General features: G+C 46.7%; 2 protein-coding genes and 1 non-coding gene across 8 annotated transcripts in view; 1 reads left to right on the forward strand and 2 right to left on the reverse strand.

Annotated features, from left to right (window-relative positions):
- Positions 1–4033: 4033 nt before the first annotated feature.
- On the reverse strand, positions 4034–11173 carry LOC129058268 (uncharacterized). The gene is made up of 2 exons (XM_054550884.1): positions 10124–11173; positions 4034–4168 (listed from the first exon to the last, which is right to left on the reverse strand). Exon 1 carries the CDS (start codon positions 10970–10972, stop codon positions 10373–10375), a length of 600 nt encoding a protein of 199 aa, XP_054406859.1. The 5' UTR covers positions 10973–11173; the 3' UTR covers positions 4034–4168; positions 10124–10372.
- Positions 10479–19965, forward strand: part of SCAP (SREBF chaperone) — a 66434-nt gene continuing 56947 nt past the window's right edge. For 2 of the 6 annotated variants that reach the window (XM_054550881.2, XM_063722533.1), the window contains exon 1: positions 19776–19842. The gene's annotated coding sequence lies outside the window, so the exon portion shown is untranslated. Of the gene's footprint in view, positions 10838–19775; positions 19843–19965 lie in introns of those variants that run through there. The other 4 variants (XM_024244270.3, XM_024244269.3, XM_063722534.1 and 1 more) reach the window with 4 other exon arrangements.
- Positions 19770–19869, reverse strand: LOC112132945 (small nucleolar RNA U13). The gene has a single exon (XR_002914645.1). It is a non-coding gene; the product is annotated as a small nucleolar RNA U13 (small nucleolar RNA).

Consider the following 19965-nt stretch of genomic DNA (forward strand, 5'->3'; position numbering starts at 1 on the left):
CCCGGGAGGCTAAGGCAGGACAATTGCTTGAACCCAGGAGGCGGAGGTTTACAGTGAGGCAAGATTGTGCCACTGCACTCCAGCCTGGGTGATAGAGCAAGACTCCATCTCAAAAATATATATATAAATATATTTTTATATATATTCAATTAAATATGTTCAAAATAGATATATATAGTATGACACTATACATATATGTATATATAAATATATATACACATATATATATAGTATGATTCCATGTATAGGAAATGTCCAGAAAAGGTAATTCTATAGAGATAGATGATAAATTAGTAGTTGCCTGAGGCTGGGAGTGCGAATGGGAAGGGGGTGATGAAAATGTTCTAAAAGAAGATTGTGATGATAGTTTCACCATACATTTACTGAAAGTCACTGAAATATACACTGGACAATGGGTGAATTTTATGGTGTTTACATCTGTTGAGGTTATGATCCTGACTTGGCCACTTACAGCTCTCCTGTAGTAACAAACAGCCCTCAAATCCCAGTTGGCTTAAAACGGCCAGCACATTCCTCACTCACATTACATATCGGGGACCATGGGTCATGTGCTGCAGTTCTGCTCCACAAGGCTTCTCATCCTGGCACCTGGTCTGAAGGAACAGTTCCAACAGAGGACTATGTTCTCCTGGCTAAGGGGAAGAACAAGAGGCACATTCACACAAGCAGTGGCTCTTAAAGCTTCTGCTAGACTTGGTGTAGGTCGTGTTCACTCACGCTTTATTGGCCAAGGCTGACAATGGAGAGGGGAGGTGCACTCATCCAGCTGGGAGCTCCACAGCCACTGGACATTGGGCAAGGGGTGCATGTGTATGATCAGCTTACAGAGAAGACAACAACGAAATAACCGACTATAGTGATCTTACTCAAGTGATTGGACATTTCTTTCTTTCTTTTTTGAGACAGAGTCTCGCTCTGTTGCCCAGGCTGGAGTGCAGTGGCGCGATCTTGGCTTACTGCAAGCTCCGCCTCCTGTGTTCACGCCACTCTTCTGCCTCAGCCTCCTGAGTAGCTGGGACTACAGGCGCCTGCCACCACACCCGGCAAATTTTTGGTATTCTTAGTAGAGACGGGGTTTCTTTTTTTTTTTTTTTTGAGATGGAGTCTAGCTCTGTTGCCCAGGCTGGAGTGCAGTGGTGCAATCTCGGCTCACTGCAAGCTCCACCTGCCCGGGTTCACGCCATTCTCCTGCCTCAGCCTCCTGAGTAGCTGGGACTACAGGTGCCCACCACCACACCCGGCTAATTTTTGTATTTTTAGTAGAGACGGGATTTCACCTTGTTATCCAGGATGGTCTCGATCTCCTGACCTCGTGATCTGCCCGCCTTGGCGTCTCAAAGTGTTGGGATTACAGGCGTGAGCCACCGCGCCTGGCCGCGATGGGACATTTCTAGGCCCCAGTTTATTTTATTTATAAAATGGGGAGACAAGCTGGGCGCGGTGGCTCACGCCTGTAATCCCAACACTTTGGGATGCTGAGGTGGGTGGGTCACGAGGTCAGGAGATCGAGACCATCCTGGCTAACACAGTGAAACCCCGTCTCTACTAAAAATACAAAAAAAATTAGCCGGGTGTGGTGACTTGTGCCTGTAGTCTCAGCTACTCAGGAGGCTGAGGCAGGAGAATGGTGTGAGCCCAGGAGGTGGAGCTTGCAGTGAGTGGAGATTGTGCCAGTGCACTCCAGCCTGGGCGACAGAGCAAGAGTCCGTCTCAAAAAAAAAAAAAAAAATGGGGAGACAAGAATGCCCATTTCATGGGTTTTATTGGGGTTCTTAGGATCAGTAAGCAATGACATGTAAAGTAGGCCTGGTAACTGGTTTAAGGATTAGCCACTGCTGCTGTTCTTTTTATTAATTATTATTATTATTTCTTGAGACTGAGTCTTGCTCTGTCACCCAGGCTACAGTGCAGTGGCATGATCTTGGCTCACTGCAGCCTCTGCCTCCTGGGTTCAAGCAATTCTCCTGTCTCAGCCTCCTGAGTAGCTGAGACTACAGGCGTGCACCACCACGCCCAGCTAATTTTTGTATTTTTAGTAGAGATGGGGTTTCCATGTTGGCCAGGCTGGTCTCGAACTCCTGACCTCAGGTGATCTGCCCACCTTGGCCTCCCAAAGTGCTAGGATTACAGGCATGAGCCACCGCGCCTGGCTGACTGCTGTTGTTCTTATTGCCTGACAAGCTCTTAACCTATAAAGCCCTACTCAAAATCACATCAGCATCTTCTTCGTGATTCATGGTCTTTGGTTTCCAATTCCCTTTTCCTCATAGCATTTGCAAGCTCAGTGGCAGAAGTGCAGGGGCTTTGGGGATAGGTGGATCAACATTTGATGATGCCTCTGCAACACAGCAACTGTGGAACTTCAGAGAAGTTGTCAGAGCTCTGGATGCAATGGTTTTTACAACTTAAAATGGGGTTTATCGGCCAGGCACGGTGGCTCACGCCTATAGTCCCAGCACTTTGGGAGGCCGAGGCGGGTGGATCACCTGAGGTCAGGAGTTAGAGATCAGCCTGGCCAACATGGCGGAACTCCATCTCTACTGAGAAAACAAAAAACAAAAATTAACCGGGCATGGTGGCGTGTGCCTGTAATCCCAGCTACTGGGGGCGGCTGAGGCAGGAGGATCGCTTGAACCTGGGAGGCGGAGCTTGCAGTGATCTGAGTTCCTGCCACTGGTCTCCAGCCTGGGCAGCAGAGCGAGACTCCGTCTCAAAAAAAAAAAATTAAATAAAAAAGAAGGGGTTTATCTTACCTGCCTCTAAAGGTCATCACAAGGATTATTTGAGATAAATATATCGTAAAACCTGCTTCTGGCAAGAACCCACCAATCAATAATTGGTTATTATTATGGGCTATTATGACCTCTGTAATAACCCTTATATTGCCTATAAGGTTTTGTTTAAAGGTTCAACACTAAGACAGTTAACTTCTTTAGTACAGGAAATTAACTTATTGTATTCCTGGTCTCTGCACATGGTAGGAATTTGATAGGTAATAAAGACATTGAATAAATGTATTCATTCAACTTTGACATTTTAAATATTTTTAAATGATTGTATCATGGTTATTGAAGCTACCATTGGGGCCAGGCGCGGTGGCTCATGCCTGTAATCCCAGCATTTTGCAAAGCCGAGGCGGGCGGATCACGAGGTCAAGAGATTGAGACCATCCATCCTGGCCAACATGGTGAAACCCTGTCTCTACTAAAAATACAAAAATTAGCTGGGTGTGATGGCGCGTGCCTGCAGTCCCAGCTACTCAGGAGGCTGAGGCAGGAGAATTACTTGAATCCAGGAGGTGGAGGTTGCAATGAGCTGAGATCGTGCCACTGCACTCCAGCCTGGGCGACAGAGCCAGACTCTATCTCAAAAAAAAAAAAAAAAAAAAAAAAAAAAAAAAAAAGCTGGGCGCGGTGGCTCACGCCTGTAATCCCAGCACTTTGGGAGGCCAAGGCGGGCGGATCACGAGGTCAGGGGAGATCGAGACCATCCTGGCTAACATGGTGAAAACCCGTCTCTACTAAAAATACAAAAAATTAGCCGGGCATGGTGGTGGGCGCCTGTAGTCCCAGCTACTCGGGAGGCTGAGGCAGGAGAATGGCGTGAACCCAGGAGGCGGAGCTTGCAGTGAGCCGAGATTACGCCACTGCACTCCAGCCTGAGCGATGGAGCGAGACTCCGTCTCAAAAAAAAAAAAAAAAAAAAAGATACCATTTATTTCAATGTAGGCATTTTACATGTGTTCACCCTCCAATTTTATTGTTTTCAAAACCCACAGCTGTTGGTGGTGTTTGCATCTTGGAACCTGACTCCTAATTCGAGGTTCCCTGAGGTGAAGTTAATTCTCCCAGCCACAGAGGTACTGCTTGTGTCAGAGCCAGGATTTGAATAAAAGGAGTCTGGCCCTGAAGCAGCTCTTTCCACTTTAAGATGTTGCCAGCTGCTATCACTAATGGCTAATTCATGATAAGCATGATCCTCAGTGTGAGTGATTGCAAAGACACATCCACATAATCATGAAACTCCCTTTATTGTGCTCATGACAGGGTGAGGCAGCTGGGCAGTGGGCTGGAACCTGGAGTCTTGGGTCCCAGAAGGCGGCCCTCTGTTCAGTTCTCAGAGTGACCTTGGACACATCATCTCCCCTCTGCAGAGAAATTTTCTACATTTGTAAAATAAACTCAGCCTCTATATTTCAAGATTGTTCTGAGGATTAATTGAGATCAGGTTTGAGAATTGGCCCAGGGTAGAAGCTCAAGTATTAGAAATTGTTATCATTTCTTGATTTCCATGCTACATTTAGTTTTTAAAGTTTTTGAATTTACCTTTCCTTTTTTTTTTTTTTTTTTTTGAGACAGTGTGATACCTTACCTTGTTTTAATATGAATAGACTCTTCCTTAGCTGAGAAAGCCGGACAGACTCCATTTGGCTCCTTCATTTGCAAGACATCAAGGGCTCCTTACCCACCCCCTTCCTCAAGGACTTAAACTTGTGCAAGCTGACTCCCAGCACATCAAAGAGTGCAATTAACTGATAAGGTACTGTGGCAAGCTCTGTCCACAATTCCCAGAAATTCGCTCAGGTGATAGTATCCTAAGCCCCCGCGTTTGTGTCCTGTAGATAGCACCCAGAGCCCCCGCACCTATCACCTTGTGATGAATTTAAAGCCCCTGCATCTGGAACTGTTTTCCTGTAACCATTTGTCTTTTTAACTTTTTTGCCTGTTTTTACTTCTGTGAGATTGCTTCAGCTCGATTTCCCTTCCCCTTGCCAAACCAAAGTATAAAAGAAAATCTAGACCCTTCTTTGGGGCTGAGAGAATTTTGAGTGCTAGCTGTCTCTCGGTCGCCAGCTAATAAAGGACTCCTCAATTCATCTCAAAGTGTGGTGTTTCTCTATAACTCACTCGGTTACAACAACAGTCTCACTCTGTTGCCCAGGCTGCAGTGCAGTGTCGTGATCTCAGATCATTGCAATCTCTGTCTCCCAGGTTCAAGAGATTCTCATCCCTCAGCCTCCCAAGTAGCTGGAATTACAGGCATGCATCACCACGCCCGGCTCATTTATGTATTTTTAGTAGAGATGGGGTTTCACCATGTTGGGAGGCTGGTCTCGAGCTCCTGACCTTAAGTGATCCGCCCGCCTTGGCCTCCCAAAGTGCTGGGATTACAGGCGTGAGCCACCGTGGCTGGCCTGAATTCAAATTCACCTTTCTTTCTTTTTTTTTTCAAGATGGAGTCTTGCTCTTTCTCCCAGGCTGGAGTGCAGTGGCGCAATCTCGGCTCACTGCAAGCTCTGCCTCCCAGGTTCACGCCATTCTTCTGCCTGAGCCTCCCCAGTAGCTGGGACTACAGGCGCCCACCACCACGCCTGGCTAATTTTTTGTATTTTTTTTAGTAGAGACGGGGTTTCACCATGTTAGCCCGTATGGTCTCAATCTCCTGACCTCGTGATCCGCCTGCCTTGGCCTCCCAAAGTGCTGGGATTACAGGCATGAGCCATCGTGCCCAGCCTGAATTCACCTTTCTTATGGGGAACAATCTGAAGTAAAGTTGAGCTCTACCTAGTTAGGGCTAAATGGAACTGTTCCATTTGATTTACTATATATAAAAACTAAAATCAGGTTTCTGCAGCTTAACTGGAAGTGCATCAGAAATAAGATAGGGGCTGAGTATGGTGGCTCACACCTATAATCTTAGCACTTTTGGAGGCCAAGATGGGAGAGTTGCCTGAGGCCAAGAGTTCAAGACCAGCCTGGGCAACAGAGAGACCCTCATCTCTATTTAAAAAACTCTAAAATTTAGCGGGGAGTGGTCATACCCACCTGTGGTCCCAGCTACTTGGGAAGCTTGCTTGAGCCCAGGAGGTCAAGGCTGCAGTGAGCTGTGATTGTGCCACTGCATTCCAGCCTGGACCATAGAGCAAAACCCTGTCTCTTAAAATAAAGGATTGATATGAAATCACCTTTGCAAAATTATGGCAGTAAGAAAAACCCGACATGGTTGACTCCATGTTGCTTCCTTTTCTTTTTCTTTTTTTTTTTCTCTCAGCGTTTTGCTCTTGTTGCCCAGGCTGGAGTACAATGGCACGATCTCGGCTCACCGCAACTTCTGCCTCCTGGGTTCAAGCTATTCTCCTGCCTCAGCCTCCTGAGTAGCTGGGATTACAGGCATGTGCCACCACACCTGGCTAATTTTGTATTTTTAGTAGAGACAGGGTTTCTCCATGTTGGTCAGGCTGGTCTCGAACTCCTGCTCAGGTGATCCGCCTGCCTCGGCCTCCCAAAATGCTGGGATTACAGGAGTGAATCACCGTGCCCAGCTCTATCTTGCTTTTAACCTCCAACCTGGGGATAGGCGAAAGTAACTTTGGGAGGAATTTATAGTTCAACCTTAAAGCAAGGATGACATTAGCCCTTTCCAAAACTAAACCGCCTTTGTAAAACTAATGAAAAGCCACAAGGCTAGGATTTTTATAGGAGGGGCCTGAATTCTGCTAAGGTGTAGCTGTAGTTAAATGATAACCAGTCATTGCTCTGGAAGTCATAAGATTTGTAACTTCCTCAGTTACTCCTATAGATAACATCATTATTGTAGAACCTAAGACTTGCCTTTTTGCCTTTTGAGATGTTTCTTTTCTTTCTTTCTTTCTTTTTTTTTTTTTTGAGACAGAGTCTCGTTCTGTTGCCCAGGCTAGAGTGCAGTGGCATGATCTCAGCTCACTGCAAGCTCCGCCTCCTGGGTTCATGCTATTCTCCTGCCTCAGCCCCCAGAGTAGCTGGGACTACAGGCGCCCGCCACCACACCTGGCTAATTTTTTGTATATTTAGTAGAGACAGGGTTTCACCGTGTTAGCCAGGATGGTCTGGATCTCCTGATCTCATGATCCACCTGCCTCAGCCTCCCAAAGTGCTGGGATTACAGGCGTGAGCCACCGCGCCCGGCCTTGAGGTGTTTCTTTTCAGACTTTTGCATTTCTGCTGACTCCACCCAGAGGCTGACTCAGCGCTTGAGGATCCCCCCTATGATTGCATCCCCAACCAATCAACATTTCCCATTCCCTAGCACCCTGCCTACCAAACTATCCTTGAAAAACCCTGACCTCTAAGCCTTTGGGGAGACTGATTTGAGTAATAGCTCCATCTTCTGCGTGGCCTTGTGCATCGCCAGCCTTGCGTCAGTGAAACTCTTTACTGCAATGCCAAGGCCTCAGTGAATTGATTTTGTCTGTGCAGTGGGCAAGAAGAACCCTTGGGCAATTACAGATAGATGGATAAAAGGATAGATTTTTTTTAGATAGACATGAGATACTAAGCAAAACATTAATAGTTGTAGAATCTAGGGTATATGAGTGTTCACTGTATGGTTCTTTCAACTTTTCTGTTATGTTTTCATATTAAATGTTGTAGGAGGCTGAGCATGGTGGGTCATGCCTGTAATCCCGGGATTACAGCGGATGGATCGATTGGGCCCAGGAGTTCGAGACCAGCCTGGGCAACATGGCAAAACCTAGTCTCTACTAAAAATACAAAAACCTGGCGCGATGGCGCAAGCCTGTAGTCCCAGCTACTCAAGAGACTGGGACTGGGAATCGCTGGAACCTGAGAGGTGGAGGTTGCAGTGAGCCAAGATTGTGCCACTGTGCTCCAGCCTGGGTGGCAGAGACTTGGTCTCAAAAAAAAAAAGGGCCAGGCGAGGTGGCTCACGCCCGTAATCCCAGCACTTTGAAAGGTCGAGGTGGGTGGATCCCACCTGAGATCAGGAGTTTGAGACAGCCTGGCCAACATAGCGAAACTCTGTCTCTACTAAAAATGCAAAAAAAATTAGCCAGGCATGGTGGCGCACACCTATAATCCCAGCTACTCAGGAGGCTGAGGTGGGAGAATCACTTGAACCTGGGAGGGGAGGTTGCCGTGAGCCAACACCTCACCACTGCACTCCAGCCTGGACAGCAGAGTGAGACTGTGTCTCAAAAAAAAAAAAAAATGTTGTGGGAGAAGCCCTAAAATCGTGTCCACTTCATTATACTCCATGGGGGACATTCTGTAGCAGATTTACCAGGGCTCCATAAGCCCCAGCTTCCTCAGAGGCTCCACAGGGTTCTCAGTGGGTCCTCTTAGGGCAGTGGAGGATTGTTTGCCATGCTTCAAGGCACAAAGGTACTTAGCTAGGTGCTTGTCAGTTTTGGAGCCTCTTATTTTTTGTGGGGGAGTGTCCAGACTTCGCTGAAGGTCAGTCCTCTGCAAACACAGCTTTGATGGAGTGGTTGGGTGGGAAGAGGTGGTGAGTGAGGAGAGTGACAGCAGCTCCCAAGGCAGTCTGGGTAAGTCCTGCCATGGAGGTGGTTAGAAGACAGGCTCCCGACCCTCTCTGGAGAGAAGACTTTGGTACAGTGGGCCTAGGGCTCAGGAGGACTCCTTCATGCCCAAGGTTTCTGAGGGGACAAATGATGGTATTTCAAGGGATCAGACCTGGAGAGAGTGATGTCAGGATAGGTAAGGGGTGTAGGTAAGTTCCCCTGAATGCTCTCTATTGTTGCTTCTCTCTCATTTAATACAACAAACAGGATGGGCACGGTGGCTCACGCCTGTAATCCTAGCAGTTTGGGAGGCCAACATGGGAAGGCTGCTTGAGCCCAGGAGTTTGAGACCAGCCTGGGCAACACAGCAAAAGATCCCATCTTGATAAAAATAACAAAAACAAAAATGGTATGGTGGCACTCATCTGTAGTCCCAGCTTCTTGGGAGGATCACTTGAGCCCAGGAGGTCGAGGCTGCAGTGAGCTATGACCACACGACTGCACTCCAGCCTGGGTAAAGGAGTGAGACCTCAAATGTAAAAATAAAAATAACCTAAAAAATTCTTTTTTTTTTTTTTTTTTTTTTTTTGAGACGGAGTCTCGCTCTGTCGCCCAGGCTGGAGTGCAGTGGCATGATCTCGGCTCACTGCAAGCTCTGCCTCCCGGGTTCATGCCATTCTCCTGCTTCAGCCTCCAGAGTAACTGGGACTACAGGCGCCTGCCACCACGCCCGGCTAATTTTTTTTTTTTTTTTTTTTGTATTTTTAGTAGAGACGGGGTTTCACCGTGTTAGCCAGGATGGTTTCGATCTCCTGACCTCATGATCTGCCCACGTTGGCCTCCCAAAGTGCTGGGATTACAGGCGTGAGCCACCGCGCCCAGCAAATACTTTCTTTATAGGATAAAAATTCCCATATTAAGCCAAAAGACAATGCTGAAGATGGCATAACCCTGAAAGTCACTTTGGGCCAAGGCCCACTGTCCCCATTGTTACTTTCATTGTGACAATAGTGTGGTGGGCAAGGAGGGAGGCCAGAGTCCGGTGGGAACTGGGTTTTAGGAGGAGGTATTTGAAGAATGTGTAGTGGGTCAGGGGGCTGGTGCGGTCAGAAGGGCCACCTCTGATTTCTGCCTTGCAATGGTGACTAGATCTGCACTTTCTGGAACTCCTAGAGAAGTTTGCTGGTGCCTTTGAGGGCAGGTACAGGGCCTGCCTTATCCAGGTAGCCCTGGGGTGGGTGCGGGTGTCCAGGGCAGTAGGGAGGGGTTGAGGGGAGGCTTACCTCTGACACAAGACCTGGGTACAGCAAGGGCATGCAGTAGCATGATCAAAGTCCCCCCAGAGTGGTCCGGGCAGCGTCTCTGGTTGGGCCAGAGCTGGGCAGGTGGGGACCTGTGTTTCCCTCGGGGGGAGGCAGCCTCCCCTTTCCCTTCTGTGAGGCCCTGTAACAAGGCCTACCTCGGGTTTTCAGGAGGGCCAAATGCGAGGACACGTACAATACCAGCTCCGCACCTGACACCTAGTAAACGGTGAACATAGCTGTTGCTATTATAACAAATACCTGTTCCCTGTGGAAAATGGTTAAATGCCAACTTATGCTTTTAGATGTCTATAGGGAAACTAGTTTTATGGACATTATTTATTCTTTTCATCTGCATTTGCAGTGTATCTCGGCCCGGCTGCTTCTAATTTTTTGCCATTATAAAACAGGGAACATGAGCATCTTGTGCAGGGTGGGTTTTTTGTTTTTGTTTTTTGTCTCACTGTAGCCTCGACCTCCCGGGCTCAGGTGATCCTCCTACCTCAGCCTCCTGAGTAGCTGTGACCACAGGTGCGCGCCACCACAGCCGGCTAATTAATTTTACTTGTGGAGACGGAGGTCTCCTACGTTGCCCAAGTTGGTCTGTAACTCCTCGGCTCAAGCGATCTTCGCGCCTTGGACTCCCACAGTGTTGGGATTACAACCGCGAGCCACCATGCCCGGCTTTCTGCAAGTTCTTGATGACCGATGAGGGCCGGTGGGCCCTAACCCGGCGGGCCCTAACCCGGCTTCACGCTCCGCCCGGCCCGGCCCGGCCGTCCATACTTCCCTCCGGTGTCCACCAGAGGGCGAACGGGAGCCGCGAATGGGGTTCGACTACGCATGCGCACGCCGCTGGGAGCACGTGCGGAGGGCGGCGGGGCGGGAGGGTAAAGGTAGGAGGTGAGAGGTGAAGGGGCGGGCGCCCGGCGGCCAGGAGGGAGAGGGCGGGCGCCACGCACCGGACTGCGGGCCGAGAGCGCGCACGCAGCGCTCCGCCCCCCTGCCGACCCCGTCGCCGCCGCCGCCGCAGCTTGGGAGCTGCTGCCACCACAGGTACCGTCACGCGGGTGCCCAGGGCGCCTGCCCGCGGGCCCCAGCTCGACCCCAGCCGCGCGGAGCTGGGAGTTCCGGAATGGGGGCCGCTAGGGGCGGGGGTGCGTGGGCATGGCGCTGTCCAGCAGCCGTGCGGGCCGGCCCTGGAGACCGCAGGCCGGTAAGGAGGCAGGGCCGCCGCGTCCCCACCCCCAACCCGGCCGCGCCCCTGCACCGGCCGGCCCCTGGAGCTCCGCGTCCCCACCAGATCTCCGCGGGCCTCTGGTGTGACGGGGGGAGATGCGCGCCGTCGCATCCCCTGGCCTAGTTGCTCCGGGCAGCTGTTGTAGAACCTGCTTTGGTGCTGTCTGGGTTTCCCGGAGTGAGGGGGAGAGCATGTTCTCCACTTTGCCTCTTTTGGAAGATCTTATTGAGAGACAACGCTAGCTGCTTTGCTGGTTTTGCTTGTTTCTAGTTTTCCGTATTGCTTAAACCTCAACTTTGCTCACTAATGTTGCTTCTGTTTACTTCTGAGTGAGTTTATGACCTCAGTATTAAACCGGCTTATAATGTCACGATAGCGTTAGTTGCAGGGAGCCCTGGATCCGGACTGTTTGAATCCCAGAAAGTTGTGCAGATGGGAATGCGGAGGGGGTGGGGGGGCAGTGAGTCGCTGTGGGGGCTCTGGCAGGAGTCAGCCCCTGGTTCGGGTCACTCACTGCTCCACCTTGTATGGCGACAGTCGGAGCTAGGTGAATAAACTCTTTCTGGGGATTTTGTAATACTTATTGTGAAGCGGCCATAGAAAAGGTTTAATGTTGTTAGCTTTGCGTTTCTTTTATTTGGCCAAAAATTCGTGGAGTTTCGTTATGCGGTGTCTTTATTGGTTTGCTGTCAGGTCAGGATATTGAGCAAAAGACTGACGCTTTTATTAGGGAGTCAGGGTCGAGAGTGTCTAGTTAGTGCTGTATCCATTTTAGGTGTTCCTCAGTGATGCCTAAAGACTTGTTTTTTGTTTGTTTGTTTGGAGACAGGGTCCCACTGTGTCTCCCAGAGTGGAGTGCAGTGGCGCGATCTCGGCTCACTGCAGCCTTGATTTCCTGGGCTCAGGTGATCCTCCCACCTCAGCCTCCCCAGTAGCTGGGACAACAGGTGTGTGCCACCACGCCCGGCTAATTTTTGTATTTTTTGTAGAGATGGGGGTCTTGCTGTGTTGCCCAGGCTGGTCTTTAACTCCTGGGCTCAAGCGTTATACAAGCCATGGCCTCCCAATGTGTTGGTATTACAGGCGTGAGCCACCGTGCCCGGCCAAGACCTATATCTTTTAAAATGTGTGTTCATATAGTTTACATTTTAGGTGTTTTACACATTTGCAGTATTCCCATTGAGCACATGATGTAAAAAACACTATATAAATATATTTAACACTGTATAAATATATTTCCATATTTATTCTTTTGGTCATAAATTGAAATGGAAAGAATTAGGCTTTTTAAATTTATTATGAACTGATCTGATGTTTGAATGCTCTCTCTTTTCTTTCTTTCTTTTTTTTTTTCTTTTTTGAGATGGAGTCTTGCTCTATCGCCCAGGCTGGAGTGCAGTGGCGCCGTCTCGGCTCACTGCACCCTTCGCCTGACGGGTTCAAGCGATTCTCCTGCCTCAGCCTCCCGAGTAGCTGGGACTACAGGCGCCCACCACCATGCCCGGCTACTTTTTTGTATTTTTAGTAGAGACGGGGTTTCACCGTGTTAGCCAGGATGGTCTCTATCTCCTGACCTCATGATCCTCCCGCTTCGGCCTCCCAAAGTGCTGGGATTACAGACGTGAGCCACTGCGCCTGGCTTGAACGCTCTCTCTTTTCTTTTGCTATTGCGGCAAAAACAGCCCCTTTCTAGAGATCTCCATGGACTTTATAATCACTGGTTTGGGGCCCTTCCCCCGTTCCCTCAGTCACTGTCATTAGGTGGGTAAAAAGTTTACTCCAATTTTATGACTAGAAAAATGGAGGCATATGCGATTCAGGAATTAAATAAACTAAAAAAGGAAAGAAAATGGAGGCATAAAGATTGTGATTTGCCTGAGGTCGTATATGAACAAATAAACTACCCAGTTGGGAAAGGAACCGTGCCTGTGGGCTTCACTGCATGTATGTATATTAACATTTGGTGGTAGACTTTAGGGATGTTTTCTCTCTCAGAATCTAGCCATGCATGTGAATGTGCCTCAGGGATCCTGGAATGACAGGTTCATGTGCTGTTTGCTTACTCTCACCATTGGTGGTTGCCAGTGTTTTACCGGCTCTGACAGGTACTTCATATACAGTTTGTGTCATCACCCCCGTTGAACAGATGAGAGGACTCCTCATAGAGAAGCTGGGTTCTTACAAGGTCACCCAGCTTGTCAAGGGTGGATCATCCTTCAAACCAGGTCTGCTACACCTCTGCCACCTGAGCTCCTTCCGTTAGAACTTGCTACCTTACTGAGTTGGCTAAAGAAAGAAGGTTCAGGTGTCGTCTTTTGCCACTCGAAGTAATAATTCTGGGTGATATCGAGCGCTTGTGCCGTTTAGGCAGTGTCCTAGGTACTGTAATATTAGCTTATCTCACTTAGTTTTCATAATAACCAGATGAGATAACACTGTTATCACCACCTTTACGGAGAGTTTTAGAAAAGTTATTTGACTGGCCTTGGGTCACCTAGTGAATTTGAGACGGAGTGTGTTTGCAAACTGAGATTTGGCTGACAAAAGAGTCCATCCTTTTATGCTGTTCTTGTACCTGCTGGCTTCCACAGTCTGGTTTTTTTGTTGTTGTTGTTGTTTTTGAGATGGAGTTTTGCTCTTCTTTCCCAGGCTGGAGTGCAATGGCGTGATCTTAGCTCACGGCAACCTCCGCCTCCCAGGTTCAAACGATTCTCCTGCCTCAGCCTCCTGAGTAGCTGGGATTACAGGCATGCACTACCACACCCGGCTAATTTTGTATTTTTAGTAGAGGCGAGGTTTCTCCATGTTGGTCAAACTGGTCTCAGACTCCCGATCTCAGGTGATCTGCCCGCCTTGGCCTCCCAAAGTGCTGGGATTACAGGCGTGAGCCACTGCACCCAGCCCACAGTCTTTTCTGTTGCTCATTGGCAAGTAAGGGTAGTGGAAGAAGGTGGTAGGGGTGGTGGGAGGAAGCCAGCTTCACTGACTCGAGTGTGGGGATGGTGGAACTCAGCAAGAAGGTAACAGCAATTTGACCACTGCCATTTGACAGTTTCTGCTTAAGCAGTCAAGGGCACTAACTTAGAATGGTTGCAGGGATGCTAAATCATAAGGAAGCTTTGCAGTGGGGTCCAAAGTTGGTGTGTAAGCATAAAGATGCACGTGGATCTCAGGAAAAAAATAAAACTAATTTTCCTGTTTATTTCAGCCTCATTTAATTATTATTATTATTTTTGAGATGGAGTCTCAATCTGTTGCCCAGGCTGGAGTGCATTGATGCTATCTTGGTTTACTGCAATCTTGGTCTCCTGCCTCAGCCTCCCAAGTAGCTGGGATTACAGGTGTGCACCACCACGCCTGGCTAATTTTTGTATTTTTAGTAGAGATGGGGTTTCACCATATTGGTTAGGCTGGTCTCAAACTCCTGGCCTCAAGTGATCCACCCACCTTAACCTTCCAAAGTGCTGGGATTACAGGCATGAACCACCATAATAATTTTTATTATGTACTTTATAATGTACACTGTATTATCACTGTAGTACATATATATAATTTATATGTAAGTGTACATGTATTGGGAGCATATACTTGAATTTTTGTTGTTGGGCATTCATGATCAAAACATTTGGGAACCAGTGGTTTATTTGATATTTAGCATTTTCAGAAAGCATAAAATATACAAGGTGTTGGCCAGGCGCAGTGGCTCATGCCTGTAATCTCAGCACTTTGGGAGGCCGAGGCGGGAGGATCACCTGAGGTCAGGAGTTCGAGACCAGCCTGACCAACATGTGTTAAACCCCGTCTCCACTATAAATACAAAAGTTAGCCAGGTGTGGTGGCATGCGCCTGTAGTATACTTCTCAGTATACTGGAACTATGTTGATGTTTTCCTCTCTCTGCCTTGGCCACTAGGAAGCTCAGAGTCAGGTTTGTATCCAGGGTCTTCCAGCTTGCACTTAGTGTTTTAATCTTCTAGATTGTTTTTAATGGTTTCTGCTCTTTGTCTAGGTTTTACAATAAAATACATAACACATTTCTGTCCTGTTCTAAATATTACTATGATCATATTCTTATAGCCAAATCTTTGTTCTCATTCTTATTATCTTTTATTTTTTATACTGTTGAATCACTCTGAGCCTTGCCTTTCCCTGCCTCCTCCTCTGTACTCATTTTTGCCAAAATTTGTAAGGGGATAAATTCTTGAAAAGCTTTGCACATTTTGAAGACTTGTTTGTTTTTTAATATTTATTATAGTAAAACTCAAATATACATCCAAATAGAAAGCAATAAGCCCTTGTGTACCTATCACTCAGTTACGTCTGTCGCTTAGTTATTAACTTGGGGACACTCTTGTTTCATCTATATCCTTTAATCCTCATTATACTTTTTTTGTGGGGGGAGAAGTTTATTAATTGATAGGTGTTACTTTGGGGTAAATGAGGAGGGAGCCAACTAGTATGCTGGGGAACTGGTAAGATTTTTTTTTTTTTTGAGACAGAGTCTTGCTCTTGTCACCCAGGCTGGAGTGCAGTGGTGCGATCTCGGCTCACTGCAACCTTCGCCCCGCTGGGTTCAAGTGATTCTCCTGCCTCAGCCTCCCAAGTAGCTGGGATTACAGGCACCTGCCACCACGCCTGGCTAATTTTTGTACTTTTAGTAGACGAGATTTCACCATGTTGGCCAGGCTGGTCTTGAACTCCTGACCTCCGGTGATCTGCCTGCCTCGGCCTCCCAAAGTGTTGGGATTACAAGTGTGAGCCACTGCGCCCCGCCAAGGTTCTTTTCTTTGGGATCCTTTCCTGTCCTTAGAGAAGACCCTTTAGCTTTCTGCCTGAGGAGCTGATGCCTAGTTGTCAGGCTTTCTTCTTGCCCAGATAAGGGTGTTAACTCCTGTGTACAGATGTTCACTTAATCCTTTTTACCAGTCCCACATCTCACTACAGCCCTATGCTATACCTGGGTTTCTCCATCCCAAGCCCCTTTAGGGTCTCTAGTGCCAGTCTTCTTCCTCATTGACTACGTCCCCTAGGTTCTTTTTTATTTTTCCCAACGGTGATGCACTTACTGAGCAGATGCAGTAATCTTCTTACCTGATCCTACATATAACCATTGGCCTAAATGTATGATGGTTTGCCAGCATCAGCAATAAGACTGGTAATGGGGTAAAAAACAAGTTCTCTTAAGGCTAGATCTTGATCCCCTATTGTAAGCTAACCAACTTAATCTGAAAATAATTTGCAGCATGTAAATATTTTAGGATTACAGCCATCTGTATACACACTTAAAAGTAGTTTTGCTACCATTACCTTAGTCTAAAAGAGTCACCTAAGAATGCCAAATGTTATTTTGTTCAAATGCCTTGGTTATTTTAATTTAAAAGCATTTCTTTCAAAACCGCTTCTCTCTTCACAATAGTAGAGCTCTGGCAGTGAACTAAGAGGTCAAGGATTCAGTGAAACTGTGGCTAATTTCTGGTTCCAATCTGGGAGCTCTCTTTGCACTATGATCAAAATGGAGTCTTGCCAGCTGCCCAGGGTAATAGCCTTGCAGGTCTCTTCCTTGTTGAGCAATGAATATAAGTTCCACATGGCTGGGGAGGCCTCACAATCATGGCAGAAGGTGAAAGAGGAGCAAAGGCATGTCTTACATGGTGGCAGGCAAGCCTCTGCTCATTATACTTTTAAAATTATTTGGTGGCTGGGTGCAGTGGCTCATGCCTGTAATCCCAGCACTTTGGGAGGCCAAGGTGGGTGGATCACTTGAGGTCAGAAGTTCAAGACCAGCTTGGCCAACATGGTGAAACCTTGCCTGTACTAAAAATACAAAAATTAGCAGGGGCATGGTGCTGCGCACCTGTAATTCCAGCTACTTGGGAAGCTGAGGAAGAATTGTTTGGACCCAGAGGTGAAGATTGCAGTGAGCCAGGATCGTGTCACAGCACTCCAGCCTGGGTGACCGAACAAGACTCTCAAAACAAACAAACAAAAATTATTTGGTGATTTTTTTTGAGACGGAATCTTCTTGTCACTCAGGCTGGAATGCAATGGCACGGTCTCTGCTCACCGCAACCTTTGCCTCCCGGGTTCAAGCGATTCTTCTGTCTCAGCTTACCAAGTAGCTGGGACTACAGGCATGGGCCACCATACCTGGCTAATTTTTGTATTTTTTGTAGAGATGGGGTTTCACCATGTTGGCCAGGCTGGTCTTGAACTCCTGACCTCAAGTGATCTGCCCGCCTTGGCCTCCCAAAGTGCTGGGATTGCAGGTGTCAGCTAACGCGCCTGGCCCATTTTAACCATTTTTAAGTGTACTGTTTAGTGACATTAAATGTATTCACATTGTTATGCAACCATCATCACTATCCATTTCCAGAATGTTTTCATTATTCTACATAGAAACTATTGATCCAGGAGCCATATGTTGAAAGCTGAAACTGGATCCCTTTCTTACACCTTATACAAAAATCAATTCAAGATGAATTAAAGACTTAAATGTTAGACCTAAAACCATAAAAACCCTAGAAGAAAACCTAGGCAATACCATTCAGGCCATAGGCTTGGGCAAGGACTTCATGACTAAAACACCAAAAGCAATGGCAACAAAAGCCAAAATTGACAAATGGGATCTAATTAAACTAAAGAGCTTCTACACAGCAAAAGAAACTACCATCAGACTGAACAGGCAACCTACAGAATGGGAGAAAGTTTTTACAATCTACCCATCTGACAAAGGGCTAATATCCAGAATCTACAAAGAACTTAAACAAATTTACAAGAAAAAATCAAACAACCCCATCAAAAAGTGGGTGAAGGAGATGAACAGACACTTCTCAAAAGAAGACATTTATGCAGCCAACAGACACATGAAAAAATGCTCATCGTCACTGGCCATCAGAGAAATGCAAATCAAAACCACAATGAGATACCCTCACACCAGTTAGAATGAGGATCACTAAAAAGTCAGGAAACAACAGGTGCTGGAGAGGATGTGGAGAAATAGGAACACTTTTACACTGTTGGTGGGACTGTAAACTAGTTCAACCATTGTGGAAGACAGTGTGGCGATTCCTCAAGGATCTAGAACTAGAAATACCATTCGACCCAGCCATCCCATTACTGGGCATATACCCAAAGGATTATAAATCATGCTGCTATAAAGACACATGCACACGTATGTTTATTGCGGCACTATTGACAATAGCAAAGACTTGGAACCAATCCAAATGTCCATCAATGATAAACTGGATTAAGAAAGTGTGGCACATATACACCATGGAATACTATGCTGCCATAGAAAAGGATGAGTTCATGTCTGTTGTAGAGACATGGATGAAGCTGGAAACCATCATTCTGAGCAAACTATCGCAAGGACAGAAAACCAAACACCGCATATTCTCACTTATAGGTGGGAATTGAACAATGAGAACACATGGACACAGGGGAACATCACACACCAGGGCCTGCCGGGGGATGGGGTGGGTGGAGGGGGGAGGGATAGCATTAGGAGATAAACCTAATGTAAATGACGAGTTAACGGGTGCAGCACACCAACATGGCACATGTATACATATGTAACAAACCTGCATGTTGTGCACATGTACCCTAGGGCCAGTGGGTGGGAATTGGTATCTCATTGTGATTTCGATTTGTATTTTCTAAGGAATATTGATGTTGAGCAATTTTTCATTTGTTGATTGGCCATTTGTATATCTTCTTTTTTGTTGTTGTTTGGGTTTTTTTTTCTTTCTTTTTTTTTTTTTTTTTGAGACAGGGTCTTCTTGCTCTGTTGCCCAGACTGCAGTGGCACAATCACAGTTGACTGCAGCCTCAAGCCTCTGGTCCCAAGTGATCCTCCCACCTCAGTCTTCCGAGTAGCTGGGACTACAGGCATGTGCCCCCATGCCTGGCTAATATTCATATTTTTTGTAGAGATGAGGTTTCACCATGTTGCCTAGGCTGGCCTTGAACTCCTGAGCTCAAGTGACCCATCCACCTCAGACTTCCAAAGTGGTGGGATTACAGGCATGAGCCACCCCACTGAGCCTGTATGTCTTCTTTAGAGAAATGTTTTTTCAAGTCCTTTTCTCACTTTGAGTTGTTAATTGTTATTTTGTTGTTATTGTTGAGTTGTAGGAATTCTTTACAAATTCTGGATATTAAAGCCTTGTTAGATATATGATTTGCGAATAGTTTCTCCCATTCTGTTGGTTAGCATTTCACTCTCTTTATTGTGTGATTTGCACAATTTTTAACTTTTTTTTTTTCTTTTTTAAGTCTCCCTCAGTCACCCAGAGTGGAGTGCAGTGCTACAGTGTTGGCTCATTGCAGCCTCCACTTCCTGGACTCAAGCAGCGCTCCCACCTCAGCCTCTCAAGTAGCTGAAACTACAGGTGCACACCACCACGCCTGGCTAAATTTTTTTGTATATATTTTTTTGAAGATATAGGGTCTTGCCATGTTGTCCAGGCTGGTCTCAAACTTCTGAGCTCAAGCAGTCCGCTTGCCTTGGCTTCCCAAAGTGCTGGGATTAAGGTGTGAGCCACCACACCCGGCCAAAAGTTTTTAATTTTTATGAATTCCAGTTTATCAATTTTTTTCTTTTGTTGCCTATACTTTTCAATCCTTGCTAAATTCGGCATCATGAAGATCTTTTTCTTACATTTTCTTCTAAGGGCTTTATAGTTTTAGCTCTTCTTTCATTTATTTGATCTATTTTGAGTTGATTTTTGTGTATGAGAGTCCAACTTCACTTTTACATGTAACTATCCAGTTTTCCCAGTAGCATTTGTTGAAGAGACTGTCCTTTCCCCAGTGACTGGTCGTGGCACCTTTGTCAAAAATCAGTTGATCATATTTGTGAGAGTTTATTTTTGGGTTCTTTTTTCTTCTTCTTCTTTTTCTTTTTTTCAGGTTAGATGGGTAGTGCTGACATCATAACAAGGTTCGAGAATGACTCATCTCACATGTGTGTGAAACACCCAGGTATCATACTGATGAACTACAGAAGATCTGGGCTCTCTTTTGTTTTATATGTCTGACCTTATGCCAGTACCACATTGTTTTGCTTACTGTAGCTTTATAGTAAGTTTTGAAATCAGGAAGTGT

This window comes from Pongo abelii, chromosome 2 (genome assembly GCF_028885655.2).
Source record: "Pongo abelii isolate AG06213 chromosome 2, NHGRI_mPonAbe1-v2.0_pri, whole genome shotgun sequence".
In the NCBI taxonomy this organism is placed as follows: Eukaryota; Metazoa; Chordata; class Mammalia; order Primates; family Hominidae; genus Pongo; species Pongo abelii.